The sequence below is a fragment of the Onychostoma macrolepis genome, chromosome 14 (genome assembly GCF_012432095.1).
Source record: "Onychostoma macrolepis isolate SWU-2019 chromosome 14, ASM1243209v1, whole genome shotgun sequence".
Taxonomy (NCBI): Eukaryota; Metazoa; Chordata; class Actinopteri; order Cypriniformes; family Cyprinidae; genus Onychostoma; species Onychostoma macrolepis.
The window spans coordinates 23,416,836-23,438,248 of record NC_081168.1 but is presented as its reverse complement, the minus strand read 5'-3'; the positions used below and the strand labels follow the sequence as shown (position 1 = coordinate 23,438,248).

The 21,413-nt window shown below is 39.6% G+C and overlaps 1 protein-coding gene across 1 annotated transcript in view; it reads right to left on the bottom strand.

The window, feature by feature from the left end:
• Window positions 1-21,413, bottom strand: part of trpc7b (transient receptor potential cation channel, subfamily C, member 7b) — a 77,189-nt gene that overhangs the window by 42,502 nt on the left and 13,274 nt on the right. Inside the window, exon 5 of the mRNA XM_058797029.1 lies at window positions 14,917-15,679. Coding sequence (XP_058653012.1) covers window positions 14,917-15,679 — 763 coding nt within the window. The remainder of the gene's footprint in view (window positions 1-14,916; window positions 15,680-21,413) is intronic.

Genomic DNA, 21,413 nt, shown 5'->3' with positions numbered 1-21,413 from the left:
TTAACACTTCCTGGATCAACATTTCACTCTGTAACATTATAGGCAGTTTTCATTTATATGCTGTTTTGTTGTTGAAGATCGCATTATTTTCATATGCATACATACGAGATTGCTTATTTCTGCATCTTCCTTGCCTGTGTTTTTGATTGGTACATTCTAGATTCATTCAGGAGATGCGTAATAGCGCCCCCAGGCATTTAACAGTGAAAACACGGAAACCCGGAAAATTCTGTGATTGGTGGGGAATGTCACATGTTGACCTAGTTTCTTCTGTTCCCTCATTGGTTAATTAGCCCCACACCTGTTTCTGTTCTCCCTTGATTACGTTGATTATATAAGCCTGTGTTCTCCCTCAACTGTTTGTCTGCTATTGAGTTTACCATGTATGTTTTGCAACCCCTTTCTCCTGGATTTCTACTGTGGATTATTATTAAAAACTATTGTTTGGATTCTACTCCTCGTCTTGCGCTTCTTTAGCATACACGACCGTAACAGAATAGCAGACCGAAAACAGTTAATTACTTAAGCGGCGTTTTTCTTTGTTTATTTATTTTATTTTTTTTGTTTCGTTTTGTCCTCTCCCAGAATGGATCTGCCCAGCGTCCAACTCCTGTGCCTGAAGCAGTTGGACCGTTTGCTGGAGGACCATACAAGGGACTTTCTAGATCTGGGGTGCCTTACACACTTCCCGGACCGCTCGCTCTGTGTTTTTTACATCATCAGCCTGAGCGAGCAGTGTAAGGCACACCTGCCAGCGAACGGTCCCAAAGAGGATTTCGCCGCTTGTGTGTGTCCACCAGGGAGGTCTGCGTTCGCGCCCCCTATACAAGCTGGCACACCGGATCCTTGTGTGGTCCCACAACAAGCTTTTCTCACTGAGAGGGAGCAGACATCCTGTCGAGGCAGGGGCCAAGGCCCGGGGAATGGATGCTTCACCCCGAGGTAGTGAAGCAGATATGGAGAGTTTTTGGCCAGGCTCAGGTGGATTTGTTTGCGACTCGTCAGACATCGCACTGTCCCCTCTGGTTCTCTCTGACTCATCCAGCTCCACTGGGGCTGGATGCTATGGTACAGACTTGGCCGAGGCTTCGTCTGTACGCCTTTCCCCTGATCGCTCTGCTCCCAGGAGTTCTAGATAGAGTGCGCCGGGACGGGGTCAGTCTATTGCTAGTAGCCCCGTTCTGGCCGGGCCGAGTATGGTTTCTCTCCTCGACGGCTCTCCATGGGAGATTCCTGTCAGGAGAGATCTCCTCTCACAGGCGGAGGGCATGATCCTTCACCCCCGCCCGGAGTTGTGGAAGCTGTGGGTGTGGCCCCTGAGGGGGCACAACTCATAGCCTCTGGTCTCTCAACCGAGGTTGTTGAGACCATCCTCCAATCTAGAGCTCCCTCAACAAGGAAACTGTACGCCCTGAAGTGGAGACTCTTCACTTTATGGTGCGAAGACCGCCAGCTTGACCCAGTTAACTGCCTGATTGGTACAGTGCTGGAATTCTTGCAGGCTCGTTTCTCCGCCGGGTTAACCCACTCCACCCTGAAGGTTTACGTGGTGGCTATAGCGGCCTACCACGCCCCTCTTGGTGGGCAGTCAGTGGGCAAGGACCCCCTGGTTACACGTTTCCTCCGCGGTGTGATGAGGCTGAGGCCTCAGGTACGATCTCGTGTTCCTCCCTGGGACCTCGCTGTGGTGCTAGATGCTCTCTGTAGGCCTCCCTTTGAGCCTATTGAGGAGATATCAGACCGTCTTCTTACGTTAAAGACTGTATTTCTCTTAGCGATATCTTCTCTAAAGAGAGTTGGAGATCTGCAGGCCCTTTCTGTGGCCCCTTCCTATCTCGACTTTGCGCCCGGTCTGGCCAAAGTTTTTCTGTACCCTCGTGGGGGGTATGTCCCTAAGGTCCCCTATTCTACACCACGGCCTGTCGTATTTCAGGCTTTTTGTCCTCCTCCCTTCAGGGAGCCCAACCAGCAGAGGCTTAACTGTATGTGTCCAGTACGAGCACTGGACACATATGTCCACAGAGCTGCCCTGTGGAGAAAGGCGGACCAACTGCTTGTTTGTTTTGGTCCCCCTAAGAGAGGTCATCCTGCTTCCAAGCAGACCCTTAGCCGGTGGATAGTTGATGCCATTACCGTTGCCTATGAGTCCTCTAATCTCCCCTCACCATTGGGGGTCAAGGCTCACTCAACGAGAAGTGTGGCGGCCTCTAAGGCCTTTTTGGCAGGTGTGCCTATGCAGGACATCTGCAACGCTGCGGGATGGTCTACGCCCCTCACCTTCGTCAGATTCTATGACCTAGATTTCCGAGCCGAGCCACTCCAGGCTCCTCTGTTCTCCTGCCATAGCTGTGCTCTTCCACACTAGGCAGGGATTTGCAAGTCTGGCGGTGTGGACATCTCGTTGTCGAGTTCCTGAAGGGGAACGTCCCAGGTTACGTATGTAACCATGGTCCCCCGAGGGAACGAGACGCTGCGTCGCAGGGACATACTTCCGGCATCCCTACTAGAGCTATGCTTCATTCCTAGAAGCTGAAGCCGGCTGCACATCACATGCTTTTAAGCTTCCTGGTCATGACGTCACCCGCACCTGACGTCTCGCCATCATTTGGACTGATTACACATACATTATGATTCAGAGCTTGATATTGCTGAAAGGCGTTCCCCTAGCGTTTTCGACGCAGCGTCTCATTCCCTCGGGGAACCATGGTTACATATGTAACCTGGGACGTTTCTTCTGTTCCCTCATTGGTTAATAAGCCCCACACCTGTTTCTGTTCTCCCTTGATTACGTTGATTATATAAGCCTGTGTTCTCCCTCCACTGTTTGTCTGCTATTGAGTTTACCATGTGTGTTTTGCAACCCCTTTCTCCTGGATTTCTACTGTGGATTATTATTAAAAACTATTGTTTGGATTCTACTCCTCGTCTTGTGCTTCCTTAGCATACAGGACCGTAACAGGGAAAGAGTTAATAGGAAAAATATCAAACGACATGCCACTATGCAAACAACTACAATTCATCTTCTAGATAGTGATGCCTGAGCCCACTTTCCTTTGTGATTTGTTTGCTAGACAGCTCTTTCTAATAGCTGCTCTCTCTGTTTAGCATATGATGATGGAGTGGATATGATAATGTCAAATGATGAAAATGATCCCGTCACACACTCCCATGAGCCTGACCTGCCCAAGGTGTTTGTGCGTGTGTGTTTCATATGACTGATAGCCAGCTGATCTAGCAGATTTGCCCTTTTCACTGGTCTCTTGTGAAGAAATCAGTCTTTCTGAGGGATGAGAAAAACACTGTGAGCTCGAACAACCCAACACACAAACACTGCCTCAACACACACACACACACACACATGCATGTCTGGTTTGCTATCCTTGTGGGGACTCTCCATAGGCGTAATGGTTTTTATACTGTACAAACTGTATGTGCTATTGCCCTACACCAACCCTACACCTAACCCTACCCCTTACAGGAAACTTTGTGCATTTTTAGATTTTTTTAGACATAGGCAGTGTCCTCATAAACCACCTTCAAATTGTAATACCTCTGTCATACCCATGTCATTATACAAATTTTGTCCCCGTAAACCACAAAAACCAGTACACACACACACACACACACACACACACACACACACTCTCTTTAGATATCTGATACTCTCCCATCTGAAGTCTCAACATCACATTATAGGAATATTCCAGTTCAATACAAGTTAAGCTCTGTGGACAGTATCTGTGACATGTTGTCGATTACCACAGAAGATAATTTAGACGCTTTACAGTGATACACTGACAATGAAAGTCTATGGGGAAAGAATAGCCACAAAACCAAATAACACACATTTTTTGCACAGAACAGTTCATTTAGATGCTTTTACCAAATGCGAACTTTACATTTCTAGCCTATTAACTTTAACTGCATTACTGTAAACACAGTCTGTTTTATTTAAACTTATTAATGAGTCTAATTTCTAAGTGTAAAGGGATTTTCTGTTTAAATAAATCTCTTTTCCTCTTTCACTTTGCTTTCTGGTTTAGTCTAAAAAGGCTTATGATTTATTGCATTGTAATTCACATTGGAGCTTCTGCTAAATGAATGAATGTGAATATAGCTCACACAATGGCAATTTAATTTCTCTTCTTTCTATCATAAACACACAGACAGTTTCATATTTAGCCTTCAGTATATGACTGTAATTTCAATATGGATTTTTCCATTACAGCCTCAATGTCACACATATTTCACATTAATATAATTATAATGATGTTCGATTACAGACGGTTTCACAACTGTTACTAAGCACAGAATCACTCTTGGGTTCACTAATATGTGTTAAAGATCAATCATGTTCAAGATTGAGAACTGGTCACGCTTTTTACCCCAGTGAATGCTCTAAAAATAATAATATAATACATTTGTAAAAAATTAAATATCTAAAGAAAAAGGCACAAAAACAGATGTATTATATCTAATATTCTGAGTTGTTATGGATATAAAATGGCTGGCATTCACAGCTACATTTAAGCAAAAAGTCCTGCCTACAAAAAAAAATTGCAATTGCAACATTTCAAAAATTACAGTCATGGCCGAAAATATCGGCACCCTTGGTAAATATGATCAAAGAAGGCTGTGAAAATTAATCTGCATTGTTAATCCTTTTGAACTTTTTAATTTTTAAAAATTCACAGAAATCTAACCTTTCATTGGATAATAAGAATTTAAAATGGGGGGAAATATCAAATATGTGTTGGACACAATTATTGGCACCCTAGAAATTCTTATGAGTAAAATATCTCTGAAGTATATTCCCATTCATATTCACAATTTTGAGCACTCCAGGGTGATTATGAACATCAAATTATCCAGCCATGGCTTCCTGTTTCACAGAAATATAAATAGGAGGGAACACAAAGCCCAAATTCCCTTAATCATCCATCACAATGAGAAAAACAAAAGAATACATGTCTGATGTGCAGCAAAAGATAAATGAGCTTCACAAATTAGTGAAGTGGCTTTAAGAAAAGAGCTAAAGCAGTGACAATCCCCATTTCCACCATCAGGGCAATAATTAAGAATTTCCAATCAACATATAATGTTACGAAACTGCCTGGAAGAGGACGTGTGTCTATATCGTCCTAATGCGCGGTGAGAAGGAGAGTTTGAGTGGCTAAAGACTCTCCAAGGACCACAGCTGGAGAATTGCAGAAAATAGTTGAGTCTTGGGGTCAGAAAACCTTAAAAAAAAATGGTCAAACAGCACCTACATCATCACATGTTGTTTGGGAGGGTTTCAAGAAAAATTCTCCTCGCTCATCCAAAAACAAACTCCAGCATATTCAGTTATCAGACATGACTGGAACTTCAAATGGGACTGACTTCTATGGTCAGATGAAACTAAAAAATGAGCTTTTTAGCAGCAAACACTCAAGATGGGTTTGGTGAACACAGGGATAAAAAATACCCCATGTGTACAATGAAATATACTGCTGTATTTCTGATCTCTTGTCAGGTGTTCTCTAACCTCATCAGGCATTATAGGAGAAAATTTAGAGCTGTTAAACTGGCAAATGGAGGTTTCAAAAAGTATTAAATGAAAGGGTCCTGTTAACTGTGGCCAATGTGTATTAGAGAAAAACATTTATTTCATAATGATATTTCACCCCGTTTTAAATTCTTATTATCCAATGAAAGGTTAGATTTTTGTGAATTTTTTAAATAAAAGATCAAAAAGATTAACAATGCAGATTAATTTTCACAGCCTTCTTTCATCATATTTACCAAGGGTGCCGATATTTTTGGCCATGACTGTAAATATGGAGTAAGTTGTCACAGTGAGATGCTCATTATTTGCACTGATTTATTTATTTTTTTTTAATAACGCCATTTTAGAAATTAAATGTCTGAAGTAAAAAAGTGAAAACATAAAATATTTATTTGTAATATGGGCTATTTAACATAGAATAGTTATTTCACTATAACCTAAAACTTATTGCCAAAAATATACCTGAAAGTTATTTAGAAAATGTACTGTATAATGTCTAAACTAATATATAATGTAATTATGAATAAAAATGGCTGGCATTAACAGCTGCATTTTAGCTAAATGAATCAAACTTTAAAAGTCTTGATTGCTAAAAAAAAAACTAAAACTAAAATATAGAGTATATTTTAAAATAATACCTTTAAAAATCACAATATATATCTGTTTTTATTTTTATTTTTACTAATTGTATTACAGGCTATATAACACTAAACTATAAAGTTATTTAGAAAAACAAATTGAAATGTCCATTAATATAAGTAATTTACACACACACACACACACACACACACACACACACATGCATATATATATATATAAAATGGCCAACATTTACAGCTGCATTATAGGGGAAAACAACAACAATAACAAAAACATTTCAAGTAAAAATGTCCAGGAAAAAAAAAAAAAGTTAATTTAACTGTATTATTTGCACTGATTTGAGAATAATTTTGTATTCTTAAGAAAATATCTAAAGTAAGACTTATTATAGCCCATTTAATACCAAAAAGGTTTTTTTTTTTTCTCTTTTTTTTTTTTTCTATTATTAATACCTGAAAGTTTTTAGACAGAAAATAAATTTGTAAAGTTTCAATTTTAAACTAATTATAAATGAAAAATTGCTGGCATTCGGAGTTGCATTTTAGCAGAATGAATGGGGTAATTTGTAGCATTCTTTGCTGGATTGCATTCCTCCGTCAGTGGTGGCCGCAGGGATCATCTGGAGTCTGTCGCTCCTGAAACGAATCCCGCCTCGTCTCTAATGAAACATTCCTCAGAAACCTCCGGTAATCCTCCATCTCAAACCGAGACAAATGGGAGGATTCCATCAGCTGAAGCCACGGGCAACAGATGCAATGTTACCGGTGGCAACAGTGGTCACATGATCCATGGAATCTTCACTGACGGCCGTAAAACAATGCAATGCTTTTGTTCCTTGCTGTTTTGGGAGGATAAAACCCATGTTTGCTTTCATCGGACGCTAATATAGATGGCACTTCTGAAGATGAGACGATCTGTATGACCCCATATGACCCTTAAATATGGGCACTTCAGCAGGAATAAGGTCAGAGACACACTGGCGTCTGACCGCCATACAAAACCTGACAGTGTTTATATGAGGTTGGGGAGTAAACCCTCTTTACAATGAGGAACGAAGCTAAGAATGATTGGATTTGACAAATCATTCCACTGCTGACCCACACCACATTCATCGCTGAAGATTCAAGACGATACCGCAGGAACTACAGCTTTTCATCATTTCAAACAGACCTTATAATGTCTGTTATTATTGTTAACTTCAATTAAAACCATATTAAAAAATATGTGAAATAAAAAAATGAACATGAAGTGAAATAAAATAAAATAAACTTAAGTAAACATTTCCCATTTTCATTCAGTTAACTTGAAGTACTAAAATAACTAAAATAACAATAATAAAAATAAAATAAAACAAACAAAGATATATTTGAAAAATAGTAATTATGAAAATGTCAAAACACAACAAATTTATTATTCATATATTTATCTTAATATTTAAGTGAAAGTGATATGTCACCATAATATATAAAATGCATTATAATATATGTTTTAATTTAACTTTCCTTACTATATATTTTGTTCATATATGTAAGTTACAATATTATAATAGGTTAGCATAACATATTATAAATATATTATTATAAGTAATATACTATATATTATAATACTTAATATGTATGTATTTGAATATATTAATATTTAATAAAACAAATATTATACAAATTTATTTTTATATATTATTACATATTACTTATATATTATATATTACATATTATAACTTATATATTAAGATATAATATATGAAGAATAAAATTGTTGTGTTTTTGACATTTTTATAATTATTATATATATCTGTGTTTTATTTATATATTATTTTTATTTGAGTTATTTTATTACTTCAAGTTAACTAAATGAAAATGAGAAATGTGGCCTATACACTAAACTAAACAGTTACTTAAAATTATACTTACACACACACACACACACACATATGTATATACAGTCATGGCCAAAAATATCGGCACCCTTGGTAAATATGATCAAAGAAGGCTGTGAAAATTAATCTGCATTATTAATCCTTTTGATCTTTAATTTAAAAGAAATCACAAAAATCTAACCTTTCATTGGATGACAAGAATTTAAAATAGGGGGAAATATCATTATGAAATAAATGTTTTTCTCTAATACATGTTGGACACAATTATTAGCACCCCTAGAAATTCTTATGAGTAAAATATCTCTGAAGTATATTCCCATTCATATTCACAATTTTGAGCACTCCAGGGTGATTATGAACATCAAATTATCCAGCCATGGCTTCCTGTTTCACAGAAATATAAATAGGAGGGAAAACAAAGCCCAAATTCCCTTAATCATCCATCACTATGAGAAAAACCAAAGAATATATTTCTGATGTGCAGCAAAAGATAATTGAGCTTCACAAATTAGTGAAGTGGCTTTAAGAAAAGGGCTAGAGCAGTGAAAATCCCCATTTCCACCATCAGGGCAATAATTAAGAATTTCCAATCAACAGAAAATGTTACGAATCTGCCTGGAAGAGGACGTGTGTCTATATCGTCCTAATGCACGATGAGAAGGGGAGTTTGAGTGGCAAAAGACTCTCCAAGAACCACAGCTGGAGAATTGCAGAAAATAGTTGAGTCTCGGGGTCAGAAAACCTTAAAAAAAAAATGTCAAACAGCACCTACATCACCAGATGTTGTTTGGGAGGGTTTCAAGAAAAATTCTCCTCGCTCATCCAAAAACAAACTCCAGCATATTCAGTTATCAGACACGGCTGGAACTTCAAATGGGACTGGCTTCTATGGTCAGATGAAACTAAAAAATGAGCTTTTTAGCAGCAAACACTCAAGATGGGTTTGGTGAACACAGGGATAAAAAGTACCCCATGTGTACAATGAAATATACTGCTGTATTTTTTATGTTGTGGGCCTATACAGGTGCATCTCAATAAATTAGAATGTCGTGGAAAAGTTCTTTTATTTCAGTAATTAAACTCAAATTGTTAAACTTGTGTATTAAATAAATTCAATGCACACAGACTGAAGTAGTTTAAGTCTTTGGTTCTTTTAATTGTGATGATTTTGGCTCACATTTAACAAAAACCCACCAATTCACTATCTCAACAAATTAGAATACTTCATAAGACCAATAAAAAAAAAAAACATTTTTTAACATTTTTAGTGAATTGTTGGCCTTCTGGAAAGTATGTTCATTTACTGTATATGTACTCAATACTTGGTAGGGGCTCCTTTTGCTTTAATTACTGCCTCAATTCGGTGTGGCATGGAGGTGATCAGTTTGTGGCACTGCTGAGGTGGTCTGGAAGTCCAGGTTTCTTTGATAGCGGCCTTCAGCTCATCTGCATTGTTGGGTCTGGTGTCTCTCATCTTCCTCTTGACAATACCCCATAGATTCTCTATAGGGTTCAGGTCAGGCGAGTTTGCTGGCCAATCAAGCACAGTATCACCATGGTCATTGAACCAGCTTTTGGTACCTTTGGCAGTGTGGGTAGGTGCCAAGTCCTGCTGGAAAATGAAATTAGCATCTCCATAAAGCTTGTCAGCAGAAGGAAGCATGAAGTGCTCTAAAATCTCCTGGTAGATGGCTACGCTGACTGTGGACTTCAGAAAACACAGTGGACCAACACCAGCAGATGACATGGCAGACCAAATCATCACTGACTGTGGAAACTTCACACTGGACTTCAAGTAACATGGATTCTGTGCCTCTCCACTCTTCCTCCAGACTTTCGGACCTTGATTTACAAATGAAATGCAAAATTTACTTTCATCTGAAAAGAGGACTTTGGACCACTGAGCAACAGTCATTTATTTTTCTCCACAGCCCAGGTAAGATGCTTCTGACGTTGTTTCTGGTTCAGAAGTGGCTTGGTAGCCCTTTTCCTGAAGACGTCTGAGCGTGGTGACTCTTGATGCACCGACTCCAGCTTCAGTTCATTCTTGTGAAGCTATCCCAAGTGTTTGAATCAGCTTTGCTTGACAGTATTCTCAAGCTTGCAGTCATCCCTGTTGCTTGTGCATCTTTTCCTACCTAAATTCTTCCTTCCAGTCAACTTTGCATTTAATATGCTTTGATACAGCACTCTGTAAACAGCCAAACTTTTCACTAATGACCCTCTGTGACTTACCCTCTTTGTGGAGGGCATCAATGTTCGTTTTCTGGATCATTGCCAAGTCAGCAGTCTTCTCCTTTATTGTGGTTTCAAAGAACAAGAGATACCCAGAATTTATACTGTAGGGATGGTCATTAATTTAAACTCAAATGTAAATATTCTAATATTTTGAGATACTGATTTTTGACTTTCATGAGCTGTAAGCTCTGATCATCAAAATTAAAACAAAAAAACTTTTGAAATGTTTTACTTTACATGCAATGAATCTAAAATATATGAAAGTTTTACTTTTTGAAATAACTTACAAGAAAAAATTAACTTTTTCATGACATTCTAATTAATTGAGATGAACCTGTATTTCTGCTGAAGGTCCTGGACATTTTGTTTAGACACATGGCATCATGGATTCTATCAAACACCAACAGATAAAAAATCAATAAGTGACTGACTCTGTTAGAAATCTTATAATGGGCCATGTTTGGATCTCCCAACCGTACAATAATCCAAACACAAACCTCAAAAACAACACAAAAATGAGTCACTGAGCACAAAACCAAGCTTCTGCTATGGCCATTCAAGTCCTCTGGCCTGAACCCTATAGAACATGAGTGGGTGAACTGAAGAGAAGAAGCACCAACATGGAGCTGGGAACCTAAAGGGTTTGCAGTGATTCTGGATGAAGGAATGGTCTCTGATCTCTTGTCAGGTGTTCTCTAACCTCATCAGGCATTATAGGAGAAATTTTAGAGCTGTTAAACTGGCAAATGGAGTTTTCAAAAAGTATTGAATAAAAGGGTGCCGTTAATTGTGGCCAATGTGTATTAGAGAAAAACATTTATTTCATAATGATATTTCCCCACATTTTAAATTCTTATTATCCAATGAAAGGTTAGATTTTTGTGATTTAAAAAAAATAAAAGATCAAAAGGATTAATTAATTATTAAATTAATTATACAGATTAATTTTCACAGCCTTCTTTGATCATATTTACCAAGGGTGCTGATATTTTTGGCCATGACTGTATAAGTGTAAGTATAATTTTAAGTAACTGTTTAGTTTTAATTCATTTTATTTAATTAATGAAAACAGGAAATATAAAATAGTTTAAAATTTACAATAGTATGTTAATAATTCTAAAATAACTTTATCGGCCTATGTATATGAAATTGTACATTAAACATCTTTTCTACATGAATAGAACACATGCAGTGTAAAGTGCGCTGTCAGGCAGCTCTAGAGGAGGACTGATTCGGGCCACAGACTGATCGGATCCCTGAGGAGTCCAGCAGGATTCAGCCGTCAGATGGATTAGACTCACACTCATTAGTGAGCAGCGTGTGCTGGGAAACAGATGCTGCTCTGCTGAACGTGTGGACTCTTTACTGAAACACTGGACGTGCGAATTAACATTCAAATACACACACACACACACACACAGAGGGAGCCCTAGAGAGACGGGCTGTAGTTAATTACACACACTCCTGTGTGAAGAACACTTTAATTTACAGTTGTGTAGTGGATGCACACGCCACCATCTGAGCCCTGACAAACACACACTTACACCTGATCCCCACACACATCCAGCTAAATTGTCTACATAGGGAACTACCTTCTAAGCAGCTGTTCATGTAGTGAACCATTAGTGTATTTGATAAGTTGAAACTTTAATATACATACAAATACAAAACACACACAGAGCTATTCTGTTTCTATCTCATGCTCTTTCTGCTGGCTTCTCATCTTCTCTAGGTCAGGACGTCCGTATGAAGTAAAAGCCATCGGCCCTAATATCAGACTCAAAGTACATTATCTGACTGTTTCCTGCTCCATTTCTCACACGCTGTTATTCATTGCTCTCATACAGTGAAAGTTGATTGTATTGCCGGAAGATTCAGTGTTGCTGCTGCTCTAATGTAGTTTGGGAAGATGAGACGTGCTTGTGAAATATTCTCATTATTTATGTTGAGTGTTTTTGTTGTCTTTCCTTACATTACACCAAATGACTTTATACGCAGATCTGTATGTATTGTATTTGCTCCAATGAGTCTAAATGTGAAGTACACAAAACCTGTCAATATGTTCAACTACAGTAGTAAGTATAAAGGAAGAAAAAATATTTTGGATGAAGAAAATTAGTCTCATTAAGATTTTTTTTTTTTGATTGCAGCAATATGTTAATATATTTAATCAGTTAAGCACTTTGTTTCTTCCCAAAATCTCTTTAGTTTAATAAAAATGGTGATATGTTATTTTACTTTTAAAATCTTTATAAGGGTAGTATTTTTTGCACTGAATTTTGTTTATTAAAACATAAATCATTGTGACAAGATGGTTTTCACTATTTGTAAAAAAGGCCAAATTAAAAAAACAAACAAACAAACAAACAAACAAAATCTTAAAAGTCTTAAAGGTCTTTTTCTATTTGCAAATATAGATTTAAATATATTTAAAATAACATTCAAAAATAAGTACAAAAATATAAAACTTAAAGTACTTTTAAAAGTATATAATAATAATAATAGTATATGTATAATGTAATATAAATATTTATTAGAATGTAATATACATTTATATATATAATATATGTAAAATATATAAAAATAGAACTTAAAAATACAAGAAAACAAATATTAAAATATAATAAATGGTACTTATATTATGTTTATAGCTGCTATGTTTATAGATATTACTTTTGCGATCTTGACATATCTTAATTCACCCAAAGAGTGTAAACCTGTTTACATTAAGCCAATATTCAAATCTTATTTAGGTGTGTTAGAGATGTTGTCATACCTTATAAAAAAACTCTCACTAATTTTGAATATTCACCAGATGCAATGTGTAACGTGAAACATGCCTCCAACAAAAAATCTCAAAACACCACACAACATGTTGTGAAAAACACACATAGTGCCTCAGGTCCTGCACATCTTGCTATCTTCAACAGAAAATTAATTTTAAGGTTTATCAATACACTATTGTAATGAGAGTCGACATTATCTGACCACCAACTGACGCTCAAAAGAAATTGGACAACAACCCAAAACACAGACTAAATCAACAACATTTTCATGTTTTCCTTTATCTTTAGTGTTATGTATCTGCTTGTGCATGTATAAGATCTGCAAAGTTACAAAGCTCAAAGTCTCCCACAAAAGGATTTTTTTTTTTAAATCTAAAAAAGAAGGCTGACCGAAACTCACAGAAAACACCTCGATTGAATCCTCCCTCACCAACAGTATAGGTCACTATGTGGGAATATTTACATAATGCCGCCCAAATACGTAAAGGATGAAGGCATGGTTTCAGGTAAGGTAGTGGTGCTGTTGCTGCCATGTTGTGGAGACTCTGTGTGTTTCTATGCGAAAGCAAAAGCAGTTTATTTGACCTTCCAAAAAGTGAATACAATTAGGAAACAGTGGTTAAGATTTATTTACAACACTGTTCCAGAACAGTGCAGCCCAAATGTTTGAGTGTGTGCAGCTCATTTTAGAGAGGACAATTTCCTGAACCTGAGAGAGTACAAGGCAGCAGTGCACAAAGGCTGTTTGTAAAAAATAGGGCAATTCCAACTGTGCTATAGGACAATCTGGTGCTTCTGAATCAGAAACTGTGAGCATGTTTTAGTATTTTCTATTGACTGTTTAAATGGTGACATGTAGAGTAATGCACGTTGTTTCCGATCAATCGGTTTGGTCATCTGCATTAAGATTTATTTACTTTAAAATAATGATCTTTGAAAATAGCATCATATGAGCCCTTTAACAGAAGAAAACAGACCTTCTGGAGTGAAGCAATCAGAGTCCTGACCTCAAACCCACTGAGATGCTGTGATATCACCTTAAGAGAGCAATTCACACCAGATATTTCAAGAAAACTGCTAAAATGAAACCACTTTGGTGCTAAATTCCTCCCGACCATGTGCAGATCTAATGCACAATTACAGGAAACCCTGTGTGGAGTTTATTGCTTCCAAGAGTAGGACGGAATCACTAACAGCAATTACAAATAAGAAAGAAAAAAAATCGAATTAAATCAAATCAAATTAAATCAAGATACATTTACTTTACATTACATTAAAATGCATAAATAAACTTAAAACAAGAAAAAAAAAATCTGCTATTGGGGTCAGAAAAAGAATATTGTTTTCCCTTTGAATTAAGTTTATTTTTCTAAACCCACTTACAGATTTTTTTAAGCACAAACTCATTTCTTTCTGATACATTTTTTCAGAAATCAAGACTTAATACCTTATGTAATTTTGATTCTCAAGTAAATGTATCTTGATTTAAGAATTTGTATATACTGTATTTGTGATGGAAAACAAGACACAAATACTTAAGAAAATATTTTTTGCAGTGACCATCATTTTTATTATTTTGTTGTAAAATGTAACTATGTTATCACCCAGCTTTTTATATGAATTAGATGTACAAGTATGTCTTGTACTTTTTCTGCATAAATACAGTATATATGTATAGGGAAATATGTACTATATAATAAATATCAACTGCTTGACTGCTTCTATAATTACAAAATATAAAATATTTTATCGTCCCGGTCTAATCTGCTAAATGCGACTCTAAGGCATGAAGATATTAAGATATTATAAACATTAACATCATTTGATGTTTTTCTTGTAAAGGTGCTTTGAAACAATGTGTTTCTTACCTTAAACTCCGTCTCTATGTTGGCGAGTCGTGCGAGTTCATTGCTGAGCTCTAGTGCGGTCAGTACAGGATCTTCGCTGGACAGCGACAGGTAGGCGGCGCTAGCGAGTCCTTTGTACGCATTCATGCGCGATCTGGAGTGACTGAATGAGTCGCGTCTCTGTTTCTCCGTGCACTCGTAGCACTTGCAGAAGTAGTCATGCGGCCGCTCGATCCTGGCGCCCTTCATCAGCAGGATGTGTACGATCTCGTACTCCTGACAGTGCGCGGCCAGAATCACCGGCGTCACGTCGTGCGAAAACCGCGTCCCGTCCTCGTCGTAGGCATAGAAGTCATCGTCCCTCAGTTCCTGCTCCAGCGGACTCAAAGTCAGTCTCAAACCGCCCGCGAATGCCGGATGAGCCAAAATGGCCTCCACGATTCGCACGTAACCTTTGCTGATCGCCAAAAGAAGTGCGTCGCCAACACGTGCCAACCCATCCTTCTTTAGCAAGAGCTCTGTGACCTCCAGGTGCTCGTTGCCGACAGCTAACTGCAGCGAGTTTTGCCCCATGTAGTCCACGCAGTTGAAGTTGAGCGTTTTGGACTCTTCCAGCATCTTGCGGACGACAGGAATGTTGCCGTACTCTGCTGCATCAAGGAAACGCTCTTCCTCCGCCGTGAGGCTGGAGCCGCGTTCGTTGAACATGTAGGCAGGGCCTCGGATGGCCTGCCGACGGCCCTTCTCTCGCAGGGTGGTGTGCCTGCGATGCATGACCTCTGACCTGAGAGAAAACAAAAAAAAAAAAATCAGTCTTGGAGAGGAATTGTTGAATCAAGTTATTTTTGTTTTCTTTGTGAACAAAAAGTATTCTCGTAGCTTCATAACATTGCGCTTAAACCACTGATGTCACATGGACTATTTTAACGATGTACTTAATACCTTTCTGGGCCTTGAATGTGTCAGTTGCGTTGCTGTCTATAGAGGGTCAGAAAGCTCTCGGATTTCATCAAAAATATCTTAATTTGTGTTTCGAAGATGAACGAAGGTCTTACGGGTTTGGAATGACATGAGGGTGAGTAATTAATGACAGAATTTTCATTTTTGGGTGAACTAACCCTTTAACAGAAGTAAAACAATATTTCAGTTCATTGCTAAGGTAAACTTTCTAATTTTCATTTAGTTTAAGTTGAAGTACTAAAATTACTCAAATTAAAACTGAAATAAAAATCTATAAATACTATATAGACATATTTAAATAATAATAATAATAATAATAATATTTAAAACAATTAATAAAACCTCAAAATATTAATAAATACTATGTTCATAATTATACTAAAATAACATTGATTTTAACAACATCAAGAAAACGTCACAAACTAGCTGTAAAAGGTTGCTGCTAAATAGCTTAAATGAGTGTGTTTAATTCAACTAGTCTAATCTGGTCTGCTCACTGCACAGCACGAGATTCAATCCATAACTGTTTGTTAATAGACTGATGGCCTAAAATGGCCAATCACAGCTCTCCTTTTAGAAACTGCTAAATTGGCTTTTCACGCAACATGAGACTGTCTGAACTCTGATTGGCCCAATAATCAATGACATCAGAGATTAGCTCGGGGCTGCAGCGCTTTCAATGGATCGCACACAGACAGACACGTGACGTTCAACAGTGTGAGCAAAAGCTAAGAAATTGCCACAATTTCAACACACACATTTTCAGTTTTTGTCCTTTCCAGATAAGAGTCTGTGTGATAAGAGTCCACTTTTCTATCATAAGAGGGTGGATATTTCACACTTTAAAAATGACATGATGATTGCAGGATGCAAATGCTGTACTTGTTTGCAAAATCATATCAATTTTATCCCTCTTGATCACAGTCTTGTCTAAAATTGCACACGTATGCCTCAGGATAAAATCTATTTAGTCAGAAGCAACTAGTTTTACACACACAAACTGCTTAAACAGCATAGAAACATAAATACACACAGACACACACACACACAAAACATACATGTGCAGTGAGCAGATCAATATGTTTTCTGGTACATGCTGTGCTGCTCTGAACATTTGATTTCCAAATGCTGTCAAACTCTCTGTGAGCTAGATGTTTCATACTGCAGCAAATCACGAGAGTCACAACCTGCTATAAAACAAAAATTCTCTCAGCTTTTACACACACACAAACAACCCCAGAGAGAGAATCCAAAGTTTTCCTGCTAGACACATCAATGCAGCATATGTTTTGTTTTTCATTAGTGCTGTTTGTTAAGTCAAGCCATAACTATTGCTGTTGCTCATATTTATATTCATGATGTGATCAGACCTCTAACGCTAAGTATGAAAGTACAGTGTGTGCATCATGTGATGTTGAGGAGAGTGTGCTGGTGCTTCACTAAGTGATCAGACGCACCATTTTCACCTGCTGGAGCAGAACACAGGAGAGAAAATCCAACAGACGTACATTGAAAGACCTTAAGACACATTTACAGACCAGAAGATCACAGAGACGTGAGGATGCAGGACTACTGAAGACCAGACAGGAAGAATACACCTAGCAACCACCCCGACCGCCTTAGCAGCCACTTAAAAATAATGTCCTTGCAACCACCCTAAATACTCTAGCAACCACTTACAGTAGGAATTCCCTTGCAACATCCTGGCAACCACCCTGAACACCCTAAAATCACATAAGAATGCACTAGCAACAGTCTAACAACCACCTAAGTGTGTCCCAGCAATGCCCTAGTAACCGCCCTGAACACCCTAGAAATCACTTAAGATTACCCTAGCAACACCCTAACAACACCTAAGAATGCCCTAGCAACACTATAACAACCACTAAGAATACCCTAGCAACACCCTAACAACACCTAAAAATGCCCTAGCAACACCCCAACCACCACTTAAGAATGCCCTAGCAACACTCTAACAACCACCTAAAAATGCCCTAACAATCACATAAGAATATAAGATATAGATAAACCAAGATGGCGGCGCGCTCAGACGCAGCGGCTTCTCCGGGTCCCAAAGACGGTGCTTTTATGTCTTTTAATGTTGTCTGTTCGTCTCCAAACAATGTCAGTTTACCGCTAATTCATCGGGAGATCACTCCGGGATACATTTCTGATCGCCAAAGCCTTTTGGATGTCGACAACATATACAAACACAAACTCTCGCCGGCAGCTACTGAGAAGCTACGAGGCCTTTGTTTACTGCTGGAGCCGGACCTCGAGACCGCGGCCTCGCCTACTGACGCTACCCGCACAAGGCGGCGTCGCAAGCGATGTGAGAGAGGACAGAAGCGCGGAGATATACGAGCCAGGCTAAGGGCTAACCCCACAAGACCGGCTCTTCCAACACTCATGCTGTCAAACGTTCGCTTTCCGGAAAACAAATTGGACTTAATTCAACTCAGTCGGTCTACACAGCATGAGGCAAGGGATTGTTGTGTGTCTGTTTTCACTGAAACATGGCAAAACGACAACATCCCGGACTCCGCCATTCAGCTGCACGGGCTAATCTGCTACCGAGCGGACAGAGATTCATCACTGTCTGGTAAGACTGGGGTGGCTTGTGTATGTACGTCAACAAAAAAATGGTGTAACAATGCTGTGGAAGTGACAAAATACTGTTCATCACTGGTGGAGTTTATGTTTGTGAAGTGTCGACCGTTCTATCTGCCGCGGGAGTTCACGGCCATTGTTATTGTCGCGGTTTACATTCCCCCATGTGCAAACGCTAAGGACGTGCTTCGTGAACTGTACAGCGCCATCAGCGAACAACAAACAAATAACCCTGACGGCTTTTTCATCATAGCCGGTGACTTCAACCACGCAAACTTAAAGACAGTTTTGCCAAAGTTCTACCAACATGTGAACTTTGCAACAAGGGGAAATAACACACTGGACTTTGTTTACACAACAGAAAAGAACGCTTACAAAGCCGAACCCCGCCCCCAGCTCGGGTACTCGGACCACATCTCTGTTATGCTAATCCCAGCATACAGACCACTTCTCAAACTTGCCAAACCGGTTCTAAAGCAGATCACGGTATGGCCAGAAAATGCTACCTTAGCACTGCAGGACTGCTTCCAGGACACAGACTGGAACATGTTTAAAGAGGCGGCCACCTACAACAACCACACAGACCTACAGGAGTACACTTAAACTGTGACTGCCTACATCAAAATGTGCACTGATGATGTGACAGTCACCAAGACCATCACCACACGCGCCAACCAGAAGCCATGGATGACAGCAGAGGTTCGTGGGCTGCTAAAGACCAGAGATGAAGCTTTCAGATCAGGAGATAAAGCAGCCCTCAAAACAGCAAGAGCCAATCTGTCCCGCAGCATCAAAAATGCAAAACGGTCATATGCTCAAAAAATAAACAATCACTTCACAGACAGCAGAGACACACGGAGTCTGTGGCAAGCCATTCAGACCATCACAGACTTCAAGCCCCCACCCCACCCCACAGGCCTGTGATGATGACATATCCCTCCCAGATACACTCAACCACTTTTATTCACGGTTTGAAATGCAGAATGACACACCTGCACAAAAACTGCCCACACCTCCCAACGACCAGGTGCTCTGTCTGTCTCCAGCCGACGTAAGGAAGACCCTATCTAGGATCAACCCACACAAGGCTGCGGGTCCCGAAAACATACCTGGCCGTGTACTGAAAGACTGTGCTGCACAGCTGACAGATGTCCTAACAGATATCTTCAACACCTCGCTGAGCCAGGCAGTCGTCCCCACATGTCTCAAATCCACAACAATCATACCGGTACCAAAGAAATCACCTGTGTCCTGTCTAAATGACTACCGTCCCATAGCACTGACTCCAATCATGAAGTGCTTTGAGAGGTTAGTCATGCACAACATCAAAACCAGCCTCCCCAACATACTTTATCCGCTCCAGTTTGCATACCGTCCAAACCGCTCTACGGACGATGCAATTTCCTCCACCCTCCACCTGGCTCTTACCCACCTAGAAAACAAAGACTCTTATGTTAGAATGCTGTTCATTGACTTCAGCTCAGCATTCAACACAATAATTCCACAACAGCTCATAAATAAACTAAACCTGCTGGGCCTTAACAATTCCCTCTGCAATTGGATTCTGGACTTTCTAACCGGAAGACCTCAGTCAGTCCGTGTCGGCCACAACACCTCGAGCACTACCACACTGAGCACAGGTGCCCCACAAGGCTGTGTGCTCAGCCCACTGCTCTTCACGCTGCTGACCCACGACTGCACTGCCAAGTCCAGCTCCAACCACATCATCAAGTTCGCTGATGACACAACAGTGGTAGGTCTCATCAGCAACAACGATGAAACGCACTACAGAGAGGAAGTGGCACAGCTGGCGAAATGGTGTGGCACTAACAACCTGTCCCTCAATGTGAGTAAGACAAAGGAGGTTGTGATGGACTTCAGAAGAAACTCCGGTGATCACCCCCCACTGACCATCGATAGCTCGACTGTGGAGAGAGTCAGCAGCACTAAATTCCTGGGGGTGCACATCACAGAGGATCTCACCTGGACCACCAACACCATGTCACTCTCCAAGAAGGCACAACAGCGCCTACACTTCCTCCGCCGGCTGAAAAGAGCAAGTCTCCCTCCACCCATCCTCACCACTTTCTACAGGGGCACCATTGAGAGTGTGCTGACCAGCTGCATCACTGTCAGGTACGGGAACTGTACAGCAACAGACCGCAAGACCCTCCAGCGGACAGTGAACACAGCTGCAAAGATCATCGGTGCCCCTCTCCCCTCCATCCTGGACATTTTCCTTACACGATGCTCCAGCAAAGCCAACAGTATCGTGAAGGACTCCACACACCCCTCCCACAGTCTCTTCCAGCTTCTACCATCAGGAAGACGGTACCGGAGCATCAGAGCCCACTCTGCCAGACTGCTCAACAGCTTTTTCCCCCAAGCTGTGAGAGCCCTGAACTCAAATCACCCCGACCCTCTCTGAACCCCCATACAAACCCCCTAACTCCTGAAACATGGACCATCTGAAACTTATGGAACTTCTTTTTTGTGCAATCGAAGTGTGCTACACGCAGGTGAGTGGGCCTGTACAAACCACCTGTAGTAGCACACTCTCCTCCTCTATGCGCACTAATCACTTTTCACACACACCGCTGTGTGTATACAAATCCCACAAAAAGACTCTTTATGTTTTAATATATGTATGTTTACATGCTCATGCACTTCAAATCATCCTGCACTGTTCCCCAGCCAGCTGCTGACTCACAATGTTTCTCTTCGCACATGTACAGTATTTATCTGAAGCACTCGTATAGGTTGTATAGTTTGTATTTTTTAGTTTATGTATAGGTAAAACAATTTTTTTAATATATATTGTATATTTATAGTCAAAATCTATCAGTAGGATAGTTGTGTATAGGGTTATATTGTTTTACTTCATTGCTGTATGCCTGTATTTAAGTAGCACTGTGGTCCTGTGAGGCACGACATTTCATTCCACTGTA